An 18,268-nucleotide genomic window follows, 5' to 3' on the forward strand; every position below is an offset into this window, starting at 1 on the left:
CAAATAAAAAATTTTACATTTTCATGATACATACTATAGTATGATGTTTGTTTACATTTTCATGACACATACTATAGTATGATGTTTATTTCCATTTTCATGACACATACGTTGGTATGATGTTTATTTAAACTTTCATGACACTTTTTAATTTTTTGTTGATGTTTGTTTACATTTTCATGACAAATAAAAAATTTTACATTTTCATTATACATACTATAGTATGATGTTTATTTCCATTTTCATGACACATACTATAGTATGATGTTTATTTCCATTTTCATGACACATACTATAGTATGATGTTTATTTCCATTTTCATGACACATACTATAGTATGATGTTTATTTCCATTTTCATGACACATACTATAGTATGATGTTTATTTTACATTTTCATGACACATACTATAGTATGATGTTTATATCCATTTTCATGACACATACGTTGGTATGATGTTTATTTAAACTTTCATGACACTTTTTAATTTTTTGTTGATGTTTGTTTACATTTTCATGACAAATAAAAAATTTTACATTTTCATTATACATACTATAGTATGATGTTTGTTTACATTTTCATGACACATACTATAGTATGATGTTTATTTCCATTTTCATGACACATACTATAGTATGATGTTTATTTCCATTTTCATGACACATACTATAGTATGATGTTTATTTCCATTTTCATGACACATACTATAGTATGATGTTTATTTCCATTTTCATGACACATACTATAGTATGATGTTTATATCCATTTTCATGACACATACGTTGGTATGATGTTTATTTAAACTTTCATGACACTTTTTAATTTTTTGTTGATGTTTGTTTACATTTTCATGACAAATAAAAAATTTTACATTTTCATTATACATCCTATAGTGTGATGTTTGTTTACATTTTCATGATACATACTATAGTATGATGTTTGTTTACATTTTCATGACAAATAAAAAATTTTACATTTTCATGATACATATTATATAGTATGATGTTTGTTTACATTTTCATGAAAAATAAAAATTTTAACATTTTCATGATACATACTATAGTATGATGTTTGTTTACATTTTCATGACACATACTATAGTATGATGTTTATTTCCATTTTCATGACACATACGTTGGTATGATGTTTATTTAAACTTTCATGACACTTTTTAATTTTTTGTTGATGTTTGTTTACATTTTCATGACAAATAAAAAATTTTACATTTTCATTATACATACTATAGTATGATGTTTGTTTCCATTTTCATGACACATACTATAGTATGATGTTTATTTCCATTTTCATGACACATACTATAGTATGATGTTTATTTCCATTTTCATGACACATACTATAGTATGATGTTTATTTCCATTTTCATGACACATACTATAGTATGATGTTTATTTCCATTTTCATCACACATACTATAGTATGATGTTTATATCCATTTTCATGACACATACGTTGGTATGATGTTTATTTAAACTTTCATGACACTTTTTAATTTTTTGTTGATGTTTGTTTACATTTTCATGACAAATAAAAAATTTTACATTTTCATTATACATACTATAGTATGATGTTTGTTTACATTTTCATGATACATACTATAGTATGATGTTTGTTTACATTTTCATGACAAATAAAAAATTTTACATTTTCATGATACATACTATAGTATGATGTTTGTTTACATTTTCATGACACATACTATAGTATGATGTTTATTTCCATTTTCATGACACATACGTTGGTATGATGTTTATTTAAACTTTCATGACACTTTTTAATTTTTTGTTGATGTTTGTTTACATTTTCATGACAAATAAAAAATTTTACATTTTCATTATACATACTATAGTATGATGTTTATTTCCATTTTCATGACACATACTATAGTATGATGTTTATTTCCATTTTCATGACACATACTATAGTATGATGTTTATTTCCATTTTCATGACACATACTATAGTATGATGTTTATTTCCATTTTCATGACACATACTATAGTATGATGTTTATTTCCATTTTCATGACACATACTATAGTATGATGTTTATATCCATTTTCATGACACATACGTTGGTATGATGTTTATTTAAACTTTCATGACACTTTTTAATTTTTTGTTGATGTTTGTTTACATTTTCATGACAAATAAAAAATTTTACATTTTCATTATACATACTATAGTATGATGTTTGTTTACATTTTCATGACACATACTATAGTATGATGTTTATTTCCATTTTCATGACACATACTATAGTATGATGTTTATTTCCATTTTCATGACACATACTATAGTATGATGTTTATTTCCATTTTCATGACACATACTATAGTATGATGTTTATTTCCATTTTCATGACACATACTATAGTATGATGTTTATATCCATTTTCATGACACATACGTTGGTATGATGTTTATTTAAACTTTCATGACACTTTTTAATTTTTTGTTGATGTTTGTTTACATTTTCATGAAAATAAAAAATTTTACATTTTCATTATACATACTATAGTATGATGTTTGTTTACATTTTCATGATACATACTATAGTATGATGTTTGTTTACATTTTCATGACAAATAAAAAATTTTACATTTTAATGATACATACTATAGTATGATGTTTGTTTACATTTTCATGAAAAATAAAAAATTTAACATTTTCATGATACATACTATAGTATGATGTTTGTTTACATTTTCATGACACATACTATAGTATGATGTTTATTTCCATTTTCATGACACATACGTTGGTATGATGTTTATTTAAACTTTCATGACACTTTTTAATTTTTTGTTGATGTTTGTTTACATTTTCATGACAAATAAAAAATTTTACATTTTCATTATACATACTATAGTATGATGTTTATTTCCATTTTCATGACACATACTATAGTATGATGTTTATTTCCATTTTCATGACACATACTATAGTATGATGTTTATTTCCATTTTCATGACACATACTATAGTATGATGTTTATTTCCATTTTCATGACACATACTATAGTATGATGTTTATTTCCATTTTCATGACACATACTATAGTATGATGTTTATATCCATTTTCATGACACATACGTTGGTATGATGTTTATTTAAACTTTCATGACACTTTTCAATTTTTTGTTGATGTTTGTTTACATTTTCATGACAAATAAAAAATTTTACATTTTCATTATACATACTATAGTATGATGTTTGTTTACATTTTCATGACACATACTATAGTATGATGTTTATTTCCATTTTCATGACACATACTATAGTATGATGTTTATTTCCATTTTCATGACACATACTATAGTATGATGTTTATTTCCATTTTCATGACACATACTATAGTATGATGTTTATTTCCATTTTCATGACACATACTATAGTATGATGTTTATATCCATTTTCATGACACATACGTTGGTATGATGTTTATTTAAACTTTCTTGACACTTTTTAATTTTTTGTTGATGTTTGTTTACATTTTCATGACAAATAAAAAATTTTACATTTTCATTATACATACTATAGTATGATGTTTGTTTCCATTTTCATGACACATACTATAGTATGATGTTTATTTCCATTTTCATGACACATACTATAGTATGATGTTTATTTCCATTTTCATGACACATACTATAGTATGATGTTTATTTCCATTTTCATGACACATACTATAGTATGATGTTTATTTCCATTTTCATGACACATACTATAGTATGATGTTTATATCCATTTTCATGACACATACGTTGGTATGATGTTTATTTAAACTTTCATGACACTTTTTAATTTTTTGTTGATGTTTGTTTACATTTTCATGACAAATAAAAAATTTTACATTTTCATTATACATACTATAGTATGATGTTTGTTTACATTTTCATGATACATACTATAGTATGATGTTTGTTTACATTTTCATGACAAATAAAAAATTTTACATTTTCATGATACATACTATAGTATGATGTTTGTTTACATTTTCATGACAAATAAAAAATTTTACATTTTCATGATACATACTATAGTATGATGTTTGTTTACATTTTCATGACACATACTATAGTATGATGTTTATTTCCATTTTCATGACACATACGTTGGTATGATGTTTATTTAAACTTTCATGACACTTTTTAATTTTTTGTTGATGTTTGTTTACATTTTCATGACAAATAAAAAATTTTACATTTTCATTATACATACTATAGTATGATGTTTATTTCCATTTTCATGACACATACTATAGTATGATGTTTATTTCCATTTTCATGACACATACTATAGTATGATGTTTATTTCCATTTTCATGACACATACTATAGTATGATGTTTATTTCCATTTTCATGACACATACTATAGTATGATGTTTATTTCCATTTTCATGACACATACTATAGTATGATGTTTATATCCATTTTCATGACACATACGTTGGTATGATGTTTATTTAAACTTTCATGACACTTTTTAATTTTTTGTTGATGTTTGTTTACATTTTCATGACAAATAAAAAATTTTACATTTTCATTATACATACTATAGTATGATGTTTGTTTACATTTTCATGACACATACTATAGTATGATGTTTATTTCCATTTTCATGACACATACTATAGTATGATGTTTATTTCCATTTTCATGACACATACTATAGTATGATGTTTATTTCCATTTTCATGACACATACTATAGTATGATGTTTATTTCCATTTTCATGACACATACTATAGTATGATGTTTATATCCATTTTCATGACACATACGTTGGTATGATGTTTATTTAAACTTTCATGACACTTTTTAATTTTTTGTTGATGTTTGTTTACATTTTCATGACAAATAAAAAATTTTACATTTTCATTATACATACTATAGTATGATGTTTGTTTACATTTTCATGATACATACTATAGTATGATGTTTGTTTACATTTTCATGACAAATAAAAAAATTTACATTTTCATGATACATACTATAGTATGATGTTTGTTTACATTTTCATGACAAATAAAAAATTTTACATTTTCATGATACATACTATAGTATGATGTTTGTTTACATTTTCATGACACATACTATAGTATGATGTTTATTTCCATTTTCATGACACATACGTTGGTATGATGTTTATTTAAACTTTCATGACACTTTTTAATTTTTTGTTGATGTTTGTTTACATTTTCATGACAAATAAAAAATTTTACATTTTCATTATACATACTATAGTATGATGTTTGTTTACATTTTCATGATACATACTATAGTATGATGTTTGTTTACATTTTCATGACAAATAAAAAATTTTACATTTTCATGATACATACTATAGTATGATGTTTATTTCCATTTTCATGACACATACGTTGGTATGATGTTTATTTAAACTTTCATGACACTTTTTAATTTTTTTTGTTGATGTTTGTTTACATTTTCATGACAAATAAAAAAAATTACATTTTCATGATACATACTATAGTATGATGTTTATATCCATTTTCATGACACATACGTTGGTATGATGTTTATTTAAACTTTCATGACACTTTTTAATTTTTTGTTGATGTTTGTTTACATTTTCATGACAAATAAAAAATTTTACATTTTCATTATACATACTATAGTATGATGTTTATATCCATTTTCATGACACATACGTTGGTATGATGTTTATTTAAACTTTCATGACACTTTTTAATTTTTTGTTGATGTTTGTTTACATTTTCATGACAAATAAAAAATTTTACATTTTCATTATACATACTATAGTATGATGTTTGTTTACATTTTCATGACACATACTATAGTATGATGTTTATTTCCATTTTCATGACACATACTATAGTATGATGTTTATTTCCATTTTCATGACACATACTATAGTATGATGTTTATTTCCATTTTCATGACACATACTATAGTATGATGTTTATTTCCATTTTCATGACACATACTATAGTATGATGTTTATATCCATTTTCATGACACATACGTTGGTATGATGTTTATTTAAACTTTCATGACACTTTTTAATTTTTTGTTGATGTTTGTTTACATTTTCATGACAAATAAAAAATTTTACATTTTCATTATACATACTATAGTATGATGTTTGTTTACATTTTCATGATACATACTATAGTATGATGTTTGTTTACATTTTCATGACAAATAAAAAAATTTACATTTTCATGATACATACTATAGTATGATGTTTGTTTACATTTTCATGACAAATAAAAAATTTTACATTTTCATGATACATACTATAGTATGATGTTTGTTTACATTTTCATGACACATACTATAGTATGATGTTTATTTCCATTTTCATGACACATACGTTGGTATGATGTTTATTTAAACTTTCATGACACTTTTTAATTTTTTGTTGATGTTTGTTTACATTTTCATGACAAATAAAAAATTTTACATTTTCATTATACATACTATAGTATGATGTTTGTTTACATTTTCATGATACATACTATAGTATGATGTTTGTTTACATTTTCATGACAAATAAAAAATGTTACATTTTCATGATACATACTATAGTATGATGTTTATTTCCATTTTCATGACACATACGTTGGTATGATGTTTATTTAAACTTTCATGACACTTTTTAATTTTTTTTGTTGATGTTTGTTTACATTTTCATGACAAATAAAAAAATTACATTTTCATGATACATACTATAGTATGATGTTTGTTTACATTTTCATGACACATACTATATCGTATTAAATTATGTATCATGAAAATGTAAAAAAAATTGGCACTGTATAAATAAACTTGAATTAAATTGAAGCGCCTCATGATTTTTATCTTGAGAGGCGCTATAGAAATGATATTTTCTTCTTCTTCTTGAATTGAATTGAATGAGCCTCACAAACTGGCAACTGCTGCAGGAATCCAGATTTCCTTCAGAGCATCTGGGTCTCCCTCAACCATCTCTTTCCTTTTTTGCGGTCCTTTAAAGTAAAACGAAGAAATCTTTTTTAAAGCTCTCAACGGGCCATACACTCCACCCCACAGCAAGTGTAAACCATCTGCTTAACCAAACACTCCTCCAAATGTGCAAAACAATTGAAATATAGGCAAAAAAATGTTGTTTTGCCACTTATTCCCATGATGTAATGCAAGAAAAACAAACATTGAGGTTCCTTATGAATTTTTTTCTTTTAATGACACTTGATATAGTATGATGTTCTTTTACCTATTGATTCACATAGATTTATTGATTGATTGAAACATTTATTTTTCAGTCCCATCCCCTTACACCTCAGATATACAATATACATATTTAATGTAACATCTCAGCTAACACAGCTAATACGTAAAATAATAATGCTACTTTTCTTTTTTATAACATATTACATGTTTGTTTTCCATAAAAATAATAATTCTCTTCAACTAACAAATATAATATTCACACTAGTAATCACAACTGCAATAATCATAACAAAATTACAACAATAATAATTACAACTAAACTAAAACATGCTGGATACTGAGATTTTCTGATCCTAACCTCCAATCTATTCCAACCTACTTAATAATACAACAAATATCCTTATAAAATGAAGTTAATGAATATTTGTGCCATTCTTTACTGATAACAATTAATTTTCATATGTTACAATATGACGATTCAGTAGATACAATATTCTCCTAACGTCCTGGCACAGCAACATAAAAAATGTGCATATTCATGAAATAAATTAAAAACCACACTGATACTATATGTATATGTACTAGTTAAGACCTCCTACAGACGTGGTCTGGACCGACAGTCTCAGTATAGACAAGATCTGCATGTCCATGCGACGTTGGCGGTTTGCAGGGACGTGTGCATATTAGCTGTGTTCATGAGGATAAGCAGGTGGAGTAAAAAGAAGGGAACCACTTTATTTTATATAGTGCCTTATTTTTCTGCTTGATTAATTTCATTTAGACAATGTCCGTTTCCACAAGTTTCAGATTTTTTATGTAAAGTAGTTTGATCCAAACATATTATTTTTTTGTATTCTGATTTCACAAATCAGTTTGCTGAAAATAAATTAATTAATTAATTATTAAAAACCTGAAAAAACAAATCAAGGTTTGCAGATTTGTAGGAGGCTTTATTTATTTATTTTGCATCTGTTTGGTCCATGAATGGCACAAAAACCTTAAAAGTTCAAAAATGTAAAATCTTGGTTTTGTTGCTTGGTTTAAATGCAAAATTTTGCATGGTTGTCTTGAAAAACTTCATGGATACTAAATCAATTAACAATGAGAAACTTTTCAAAGTGCATCATTTTATAATACCATAAAGTGTGGGGGGTGGGATCTGGGAATGATTTAATTTGCTTTGATTGGCAATAACCATCAATTTACCCTAATTCGTATTTAAGAAATTTACTCTTTTCCACTCAGAAGAAAACAATTATTCAAGTAAAATTTGCCAAATTTTCTAATATTGTCTAAGGTTATGAAGTTCATTATTTTCAGCTCCACACAGCTGCCCTGTGCACAGTAACACCCGTGTTGAAAACACAATTGTAAACGAAATGTATGTATCAAAACAAAAGAGTCTGCCACTCCCCCTCTCAGTGTCATGGTTACTGCCAGTTATAGATCAGCGCCAAGATTCTAGATGACGTGAAAAGTCAAACACAGTTAGTTGATAATTAGATGTGATATTGAGTTGATTGAAAAAGTAGCTTGATGTATTTTTTGAGCTAACTCTTTGCTTCTATTTCACTGTTAGCATTGTTAGCTCAACATTGGGCTCTAGCCTTCTTTACCCAATATTGGAGTAAAACAAAAAAAATGCTGTGTCATCTTAGGGGTACAAGAAACAATTTCTGAGTCGCTCTTGTTCACTGGCTTCAGTTCTTTGCTGCATTTTACCATCTGGCATCAAATTACAAATGCCAGCACAGTGTTATTGTTGAAGACTTGGCAATTTTGTGGGCTCTCATTTGATTGGCTCTGGAAGCAGGAAGTATAGAGGAGGTACAGATCGTAAGCAATGACTATGTCCCCGTTCGGCCATTTTATAAGGATAAGACCTGGCAACCACCCCGCCAGCTTTTTCTTTGTAACCTTCCTTCCAACATTTTTGAGACTTTGGAATGTTTTCTGATCACTGCTAAATTCTTACTTATTGCACCTTTAAAGTTCAATTAGAAAATAAAAAAGAAGGGAAAAAACTATTAATCCCAAAAGCAAAACCTTTAGACAAAGGAACAATTAGCAAATGTGTTTCAATAGGAAAATAGTTCAGGGCTTTAGTAAAAATTTAATATTTGTCATTTAATAAATGTTTTGTGATCAGAGGAGAAGTCAGTATGTGTCAGAAGCCCTCTCTACTCTCCAGGTTTACTCTTGTTTTGTGCGTACCCATCACATAAATAAAGCTCTAATTTGCATGTTATGTTCCTGAAGAGTCACAGACCTTCAAACATGCACATCTATCCTCATATCAGCCCTCTTGACCTGTAACGGTAGCGCGACTCGTGTTGCGAATGACCACAGTCATCCAATTCCTGTCATGTGTCTATGTCTGTATGTCTGATCTTGGAAATGTATGTAGTGAAACAATTGAATTTCCCTCCAGGATTATTAAAGTATTTTTGAATTGAATTGAATTGAATAAGAGATTTTCTGGGTCACTCCACCTATAAATTTACTCAGTAACGTCCTCTACTTGAACCGTTTCACCCTCTTTCCTTGAAAGCATTTCAGGGCAAAGAGCCTTTAACTTTAGCAATTCTCCTTGGTAATTTCCCCAACATCCAGTTCGTGTCCATAAACAATTCAGGCGACCTGCCAAACCGACCACAAGGTTCCTAGAGTGATGCTGTAGGCCACCACAGCCACCAGGTAGACCCTGAATAACAGAACGTCCAGGATGTATCCAACCTGGAGCCACTCCTTGGCAATTTCCCGACACCGATCCCTCTTCTCCAAGAAGTGGCGAATCGCTGTCACCTCCTGAAGGATGTTGTCCATGACGGGTGGGGTGTTGTCTCTGGGAGGGGGCAGACGCAGGCCGAGCATTCCACTGTCCCTGTCTTGCTGGCTGAGCCTTTGGCCGATGTCACAGGTGTGATGGTGAGAACACTGAGCTGCAGGACGAGACACAGGTTTGGGGATTTGGGGCAAACACCTACAGAGATCGTCTAAAAGCAAAAAACATCTCTTCGATTTTGCTTGTAGGATCTCTTGAGTTCATTAAAGCACATAATGACAGTAATATACATATATATACAGTATATATATATATATATATATATATATATATATATATATATATATATATATATACTGTATATATACTGTATATATATATATATATATATATATATATATATATACAGTATATATATATATATATATATATATATATACTGTATATATATATATATATATACAGTATATATATATATATATATATATATATATATATATATATATATATATATATATATATATATATATATACAGTATATATATATATATATATATATATATATATATATATGTACATATTGGTCAAAAAACATCTCTGCACATCCAAAATACTTCAGACCATGCATGTGCATAGCTTCATGAGCCTTACCAGTCCCATAATTGTTTTCCTTGTAATGCTCCAGGTCAGAGGCATGTGTCGACAGCCTGGAACAGAATCTGTGCTTTTTGTGGATGCAGAAGAGAACCGGAGCTCTTTCCAGCACCAAGTACTTCACCCAGTGGGGGACAGGTGGCTGCAGGTCCTGCTTGTGGACCAGACGTACAATCAGCACCGTTTCTGTTAGGCTGATCACCAGAAGAGCCATGCAGACCACAAAATAAACACCTGCAGGACAGGCAAGAGGAGACAACTAGTCTTTATGACCATTGCATTAGACCGACATATCATCCATAGTGTTGTGGAACATCATGGATCACCTATCAGCGGCGTTCCGATGGCAGTGGCAGGAAGAGTGTCGGACACGATGATGAGGAAGACAGAGTATCCCAGCAGCAGGGTGATCTTAAAGGAAACTCTCTCTCCGCTGTCCGGTGGCAGATAGAAACCAACAATGTCCATCACCATCAGGAAGACGCTGGGAAGCAGCAGGTTGACGGTGTAGAACAGCGGCCTCCGTCGGATCACCACCTGGGAATACAGCTTTCTGTTAGATATAGACTCTGTTAAACTCTTTGCAGCAGGAAATGTGAATTTAGAAACACTTCATCAATAAAAAAAAACATTAATTAACTAGTATATTCACATTTAGGTAGAATTTCAACAACCTTATTTCAAAATTACGGTAACTTCTCATTTTTATGATTCGTAATTTTAAATAAATCATGTTGCTGCCTTCAAATTCCCCGTTTTGATTTGTTGTTTTTGTTTTAATCTTGTCAACATTTAGATGATTTAAATGGTTTTAAAGATCTCTGCGCTCACGTGGAACTTCATCTCAGCGTAGTAGTCGTCGTTGTCCACGCTGAAGATCTTGTAGTTGGACAGTATGTGAAGCAGCTCCCACTCTCCCTGGTTCATGAAGACGCTTTTGTCGTCCCTGAGCTTCTCGGGGCTCCGCATCAGGGTGATGTTGATGTCATCGACTGCAGATCAAACACAGAAGCAGGAGCAGCAGGAAGCCACGGATGGATGCAGCAAGGAGAAACAGCTGAAGATCTATAGATCTGTCTATTTTTACTCAAGGAAATAAAAAGTATTTCACGGTTTCTTTAATTCAAAACAAGTGTGCATGTGTTTCCGTACTAGTGTGGAGCCAGCTCTGGAAGGTGAGGCTGCATTTCTGGACATCGAAGGGGAAGTTGTAGATGTTGAGGGTGCAGGCGGTGACCACCTGGATGGGTTTGTAGTTCTGCACCAGTCCCTCATGTGTAACATACACGTAAGGAATATCCGGAGACTTCCCCACGTCCACGCTGCAGGTCGGAAACACCAGTAACAATCAGGAATTCTCCTTATTTAGTTCAAAACGACAAGAGAAAAACACATATCTTACAACTCATTGATGAGGATGTCGGGAACCCAGACGTTAGCTGTGGGGATGGAAATCTGTTTGACTTCATCAAAATCTTCTGGATCCCAAACCAGGAATTCATCCGTCCAGGACTACGAATCAATGGGAGCAAAAAGATGAATGTAAATAAAAACAATTATTCGTCTGTTATAGAGCCAACTACAGTTGTTAGACAGAATAAACGAGCTAGTGCTTTTACCTGCCGGTACCACACGTACGTGGTCAAAACCTGGTTCTTCTCGTCCTTCAGTGGAACACATAAATAAATCAGAGCTGTTTGAAATGACCTTTTATGAGAACACAATAGTCAATTCGAGCTTATCACAATAATGCTTTCATTTAAACTGGGAAACAACTCACCACGTTGAGAATGGAGTAAACCATCAGGTCTATGGACACGATGGTGGACGTCCTCCAGTCCTTCACTGGTCTCACTCCTTTCTTATATCCCGCACTCAGAAACTCCGCCAGACGAACCAAGGTGGCGTTGGCAAACCTTCCACTGTTGCTGCCCAACTTTTTAACTGAAGGTTGTAAAACATTCACGGGACGGCGTTAGGTTATAAACAGTAAAAACTTCACTTTTAATATGAAATGTGCAACTATTAAAGGTTTAATTTGAAATCTAATCTGGTTTATTTTGTCTGATCTTGTTCTTTATTGTCGTATAAATGGTTTCACCTGAAATGAGTCAAAATTATGTTTTAAGGTTGATTAAAGCAAACTAGATTAGCAATAATCTAATAATAGTAATGATAGTAATAAAGTAATAATCTTCATATGCAAAACTAATCATCGCTAGAACACTATACCATGCCATAGTTTATTTATTTAGCACATTTAAAATGCAGCATGGGAGCTGCCCAAAGTGCTGCACAGGGTGGACCAAGTCACAAACAACCAAAGCAACAAAAACCGAAGATAAAAATAACAATCAATAAAAGCAAATAAAACATGAGGAATACTAAGAACACAACTAAACAATCAAACAAGTCGTGGTCTAAAAGCCAAATCGTAAAGGTGGGTCTTTAAACGAGATTTAAAAACCGCCAATGATGGAGCCCGTCCAGTTATAACAGGCAGAGAGCTCCACAGCTCTGGGGCATCATACCGTCATATCTTCGCTCATTACTCATCACTTCCAACAACCAGCACAATTTAAGTTCCATTAACTTAATCTCTATGGTTATTCCCAAAGCTCGAACCTCCTTTGGATGCTCCTCATTCCAGTTTGCTGCTTCCAACGACTGGAATGAGCTGCAGAAATGACTAAAGCTCACTACCTACATTCCATCATCTACCTTCAATAATTCACTGTGATCAATAGTTTCTGATAATCGTGTCTGCTTCGAGTACTTAAGTCTGTCGTGAATGCGTGTACGTACGAGAACCGTCCTTTGTCTTTATGTAACTCTTCTTACCTTGTTTTGATCGTGTTCATCTGTTTTTCTTTGGTTTCAAGCTGATTATGTCTGTTGCTGCTCAGCCACCCAGACACAATCAAATTAAAGCAATCACATTATAACATCATAACTTTATTGATCCAACAACGTAACTTTCAGGTTTGTACAACATACTGTCATGTTCAAGATTTCCATGTTCAGATAATATACATGTTTATCACATTAGAACAATATAAATATTACATTTGTACAAACATGATAATATTGTACAAATGTGATAACATTGTGTAATAACAATAGAGTTGAGATGTTATGATGTGATATCGCTCTCAGCTTCCGTAGTTTCCCACGAAGCCCACGTAAACAAAACTTGTTTTGAGCTGCAAATGAAAAATGACAACTTATTGTTTTTTGACAAATATCAGAAAAAAGTTTGTTTTTTCACAAGAAAAAAGTCAGAATTCTGGGATTAAAATGAGGATTTGCACTGTTTTCTGAGATTAAAGTCAGAAATATCTCATTTACAAAAGAGACTTGTCTTTTTTTTAAACTGACACTTTTTTCCATTTTTTAAGTTTTAAAATTTTGAAAATAAACAAATAAATCTTTAGCAAAAAATTATAAAAATAAAACAATACAGATGTTATAGTCTCTCAAAAATATGAATATTTGTGAAAAACTATAAAAAATCTAAAGATTAATAGATCTAAAAATATTGTTTTTTGTACAGTTTTGTTGTTAAAGCAAGTTTTAAAGAAAAAACTAATTGAAAAGTTGCTTAAACCTGCATTTTCTATTATATCTTAGATCTATATTTCTTTTGTATTTAGAGTTACAACCACAGTTTGTTTTATTTAACATTTTATATTTGTATTTTCTATTTGAAGCTAAAGTTATTAAGAGACATTGTGCAGGGCCCGATGAGCCACTAGTGACTCCAGAGCCTCAGGATGCAGACCCCTCAATTTTTATCATTTCTTATTGATTCACATTTTAAATTCTAATTTAATAATTTACCCGTCAGACAAAAAGAGTCACACTGATTCCAGAGTAGCTTAAGGTCAGGGAATAATAAAGGAACTTCAGTCGCTATAAAACCTGGTAACTATTCCTTCTGACCAGAACAGATTTACAGTAAATGTGATGAGGTCTGAGGAGTCGAGTCTCTGACTAAAGTTACACTGAAGTAAGAAGCACCTGTACCTGTGCAGGCTTCAGATCCTCCATGGATCAGAAGGATCAGAAGAGTCGTCCAGCCTGACGGGAGCCTCATGATGCTGCTGCGATGATCTTCCTGTCACTCTGATGAAAGGCCTCAGCACACCTGACACTCCTCTCCTCCATGTCTGTCGGCTGCACACATCACCCCCTCACATCCTCTATGAAATCCTTGTTAGTGTCTCCTGACGATCCTCTGATGCCGCTCCACCTCCTCCTCCCTGTTCAGTAACGCTGCACTGCAATGGAGCGGAACAGGCAGAGAAATCCAAGCAAGAGCGCTGTGACCAGATCGTATATCACGTCTGAGAAATGATTTCATTAGGTTCTGCAACAACAATGAAACCGTATCTGGCAGTGATTATACGCTACAGAGCTTTTAGCCTGGACTGTTATCTCACCTGAAAATGACGAGCTACTCAGTGGCTCCATCTCTGCTAAACCTGTTTCTGTTGAGGCTCACAACTTTGTATGAATAAAGGAAAAAGTTGAGCTTTATTTAGTAGCTACGTGCAGTCATGATGACAACAAAAATGTCAAACATCTGATTGGATTAAATCAAACAGGAAACAGTTAAAGAAATTGTGAATTAGAGGAAACTGGGGAGTATATGTGGAGGGATGAGAGGAAACTGGGGAGTATATGTGGAGGGATGAGAGGAAACTGGGGAGTATATGTGGAGGGATGAGAGGAAACTGGGGAGTATATGTAGAGGGATGAGAGGAAACTGGGGAGTATATGTAGAGGGATGAGAGGAAACTGGGGAGTATATGTGGAGGGATGAGAGGAAACTGGGGAGTATATGTGGAGGGATGAGAGGAAACTGGGGAGTATATGTGGAGGGATGAGAGGAAACTGGGGAGTATATGTAGAGGGATGAGAGGAAACTGGGGAGTATATGAGGAGGGATGAGAGGAAACTGGGGAGTATATGAGGAGGGATGAGAGGAAACTGGGGAGTATATGAGGAGGGATGAGAGGAAACTGGGGAGTATATGTAGAGGGATGAGAGGAAACTGGGGAGTATATGTAGAGGGATGAGAGGAAACTGGGGAGTATATGTGGAGGGATGAGAGGAAACTGGGGAGTATATGTAGAGGGATGAGAGGAAACTGGGGAGTATATGTGGAGGGATGAGAGGAAACTGGGGAGTATATGTGGAGGGATGAGAGGAAACTGGGGAGTATATGTGGAGGGATGAGAGGAAACTGGGAAGTATATGTAGAGGGATGAGAGGAAACTGGGGAGTATATGTGGAGGGATGAGAGGAAACTGAGGAGTATATGTAGAGGGATGAGAGGAAACTGGGGAGTATATGTGGAGGGATGAGAGGAAACTGGGGAGTATATGTGGAGGGATGAGAGGAAACTGGGGAGTATATGAGGAGGGATGAGAGGAAACTGAGGAGTATATGTGGAGGGATGAGAGGAAACTGGGGAGTATATGTGGAGGGATGAGAGGAAACTGGGGAGTATATGAGGAGGGATGAGAGGAAACTGGGGAGTATATGTGGAGGGATGAGAGGAAACTGGGGAGTATATGTGGAGGGATGAGAGGAAACTGGGGAGTATATGTAGAGGGATGAGAGGAAACTGGGGAGTATATGTAGAGGGATGAGAGGAAACTGGGGAGTATATGTGGAGGGATGAGAGGAAACTGGGGAGTATATGTGGAGGGATGAGAGGAAACTGGGGAGTATATGTGGAGGGATGAGAGGAAACTGGGGAGTATATGTAGAGGGATGAGAGGAAACTGGGGAGTATATGTGGAGGGATGAGAGGAAACTGGGGAGTATATGTGGAGGGATGAGAGGAAACTGGGGAGTATATGTAGAGGGATGAGAGGAAACTGGGGAGTATATGTGGAGGGATGAGAGGAAACTGAGGAGTATATGTAGAGGGATGAGAGGAAACTGGGGAGTATATGTGGAGGGATGAGAGGAAACTGGGGAGTATATGTAGAGGGATGAGAGGAAACTGGGGAGTATATGTAGAGGGATGAGAGGAAACTGGGGAGTATATGTGGAGGGATGAGAGGAAACTGGGGAGTATATGTGGAGGGATGAGAGGAAACTGGGGAGTATATGTGGAGGGATGAGAGGAAACTGGGGAGTATATGTAGAGGGATGAGAGGAAACTGGGGAGTATATGTGGAGGGATGAGAGGAAACTGGGAAGTATATGTGGAGGGATGAGAGGAAACTGGGGAGTATATGTGGAGGGATGAGAGGAAACTGGGGAGTATATGAGGAGGGATGAGAGGAAACTGAGGAGTATATGTGGAGGGATGAGAGGAAACTGGGGAGTATATGTGGAGGGATGAGAGGAAACTGGGGAGTATATGAGGAGGGATGAGAGGAAACTGGGGAGTATATGTGGAGGGATGAGAGGAAACTGGGGAGTATATGTGGAGGGATGAGAGGAAACAGTGGTAGAGGTGCTTTGTGGGCGGGCCGTGTTGGGGGCGGGGGGTAAATAGCATCCTAGATACGCAGTGAGGTGCATTAAAGTAGTGAAAAGAATAAATAAAAATACATATTTTAAAATCCCATTTCAAACAGTGGTGTGAAACAGAACGTGTGTTTATCTGACCCAACACCAGACCTGGACATGAACTTGGTGTCAGGAAGGCTTCAGCGACCCAGACAGCAGGTCTCAAGAGTCTAAATGTCTAAGTCAGACTCAGTCAGTATTTTCTGTCCAGCAATAATTAAGATTTTTGTCAGATTTACCTTTAGGATCACACATTTATTAAAGCAATTTGCCTTGGAGAAATAATCTGCTGTCAACTGCAGCCAGCTGTGTGAGAAGACGAGCGATCACAGACACGAGTGTCCCTGAGAACTCAGTACCTTCCTGCACCTTACAGCAAAAAGCTGCACCACCTCATGTTATCTCACCTTTAGTCCAAAACGGGGAACCCAGTTCTTATCTGCAGAACGACAATATTTGAAATGAGGTAAATGATCTTAAATATGATTAAATGTTTTTGTTTTTAATAAAATAAAGCCAGTGGGGTAAAATTAGCTGAATAATGTAATATAATAAAACTCTAAAACACATCAATGACAAAACCTGAGAGATGGTGGGATCAGGTCTTTTATTTCATGTTTGAGGGTTAATTCATCCAACGTCACTCAAAATAAACATTATTCCTGTTTATTTTAAAGCGCATTAAAATGATCTTTTTGCTTTGAACTTGAATGAGACTGGTGTCTAAAGCACCTAAAACTTCTGTAATGTTGTCCAACATCCTGTAACCAGATCCACCTGAAGAGCGTTTGCAAACACCATCAAAATTGCATTACGCTGGATTGTTCCAGCAGCAGCTTTTCTAAAATGCACTTTTAATATTCTTATCACGACTATTAGAAACCCAACAGGGAACAGAGACGCAGCAGCTCACATTCGAACGGTTTCACTGATCTATTTAGTGGCAGAAGGACGGAGATTAAAGTGTGAACATGATATCATAACTCCACACAGGCAGAGAGGATTTTCCTCCAGAGAACCGTCGTATCGTACCGGATCTCTGAGTAAATCTGCACTGTCGGGATGTTTTATCTGAAGTAATAAG

General features: G+C 33.3%; 2 protein-coding genes across 2 annotated transcripts; both read right to left on the bottom strand.

Annotated features, from left to right (window-relative positions):
• Positions 1-6,437: 6,437 nt before the first annotated feature.
• Positions 6,438-14,998, bottom strand: htr3a (5-hydroxytryptamine (serotonin) receptor 3A). The gene is made up of 9 exons (XM_015962073.3): positions 14,680-14,998; positions 12,434-12,597; positions 12,273-12,317; positions 12,056-12,165; positions 11,806-11,975; positions 11,485-11,645; positions 10,980-11,190; positions 10,651-10,887; positions 6,438-10,156 (listed from the first exon to the last, which is right to left on the bottom strand). The coding sequence occupies exons 1-9, from the start codon at positions 14,747-14,749 to the stop codon at positions 9,846-9,848; spliced, it is 1,479 nt and encodes a 492-aa protein (XP_015817559.2). The 5' UTR covers positions 14,750-14,998; the 3' UTR covers positions 6,438-9,845.
• Positions 14,999-15,283: 285 nt separating this feature from the next.
• On the bottom strand, positions 15,284-17,173 carry LOC129152561 (adhesive plaque matrix protein-like). Its single transcript, XM_054731140.2, has one exon. The coding sequence runs from the start codon at positions 17,171-17,173 to the stop codon at positions 15,284-15,286; it is 1,890 nt and encodes a 629-aa protein (XP_054587115.2).
• Positions 17,174-18,268: the final 1,095 nt, after the last annotated feature.

The sequence above is a fragment of the Nothobranchius furzeri genome, chromosome 10, assembly GCF_043380555.1.
Source record: "Nothobranchius furzeri strain GRZ-AD chromosome 10, NfurGRZ-RIMD1, whole genome shotgun sequence".
In the NCBI taxonomy this organism is placed as follows: Eukaryota; Metazoa; Chordata; class Actinopteri; order Cyprinodontiformes; family Nothobranchiidae; genus Nothobranchius; species Nothobranchius furzeri.

Coding starts and splice junctions, on each gene's coding strand:
- htr3a (XM_015962073.3), bottom strand. CDS start 14,749: ATGAGGCTCCCGTCAGGCTGGACGACTCTTCTGATCCTTCTGATCCAT. Junction 11,976..12,055: donor GACATCCTCATCAATGAGTT/GTAAGATATGTG, acceptor TCCGACCTGCAG/CGTGGACGTGGGGAAGTCTC. Junction 10,157..10,650: donor GGAAAACAATTATGGGACTG/GTAAGGCTCATG, acceptor CTCGTCCTGCAG/CTCAGTGTTCTCACCATCAC.
- LOC129152561 (XM_054731140.2), bottom strand. CDS start 17,173: ATGCTATTTACCCCCCGCCCCCAACACGGCCCGCCCACAAAGCACCTC.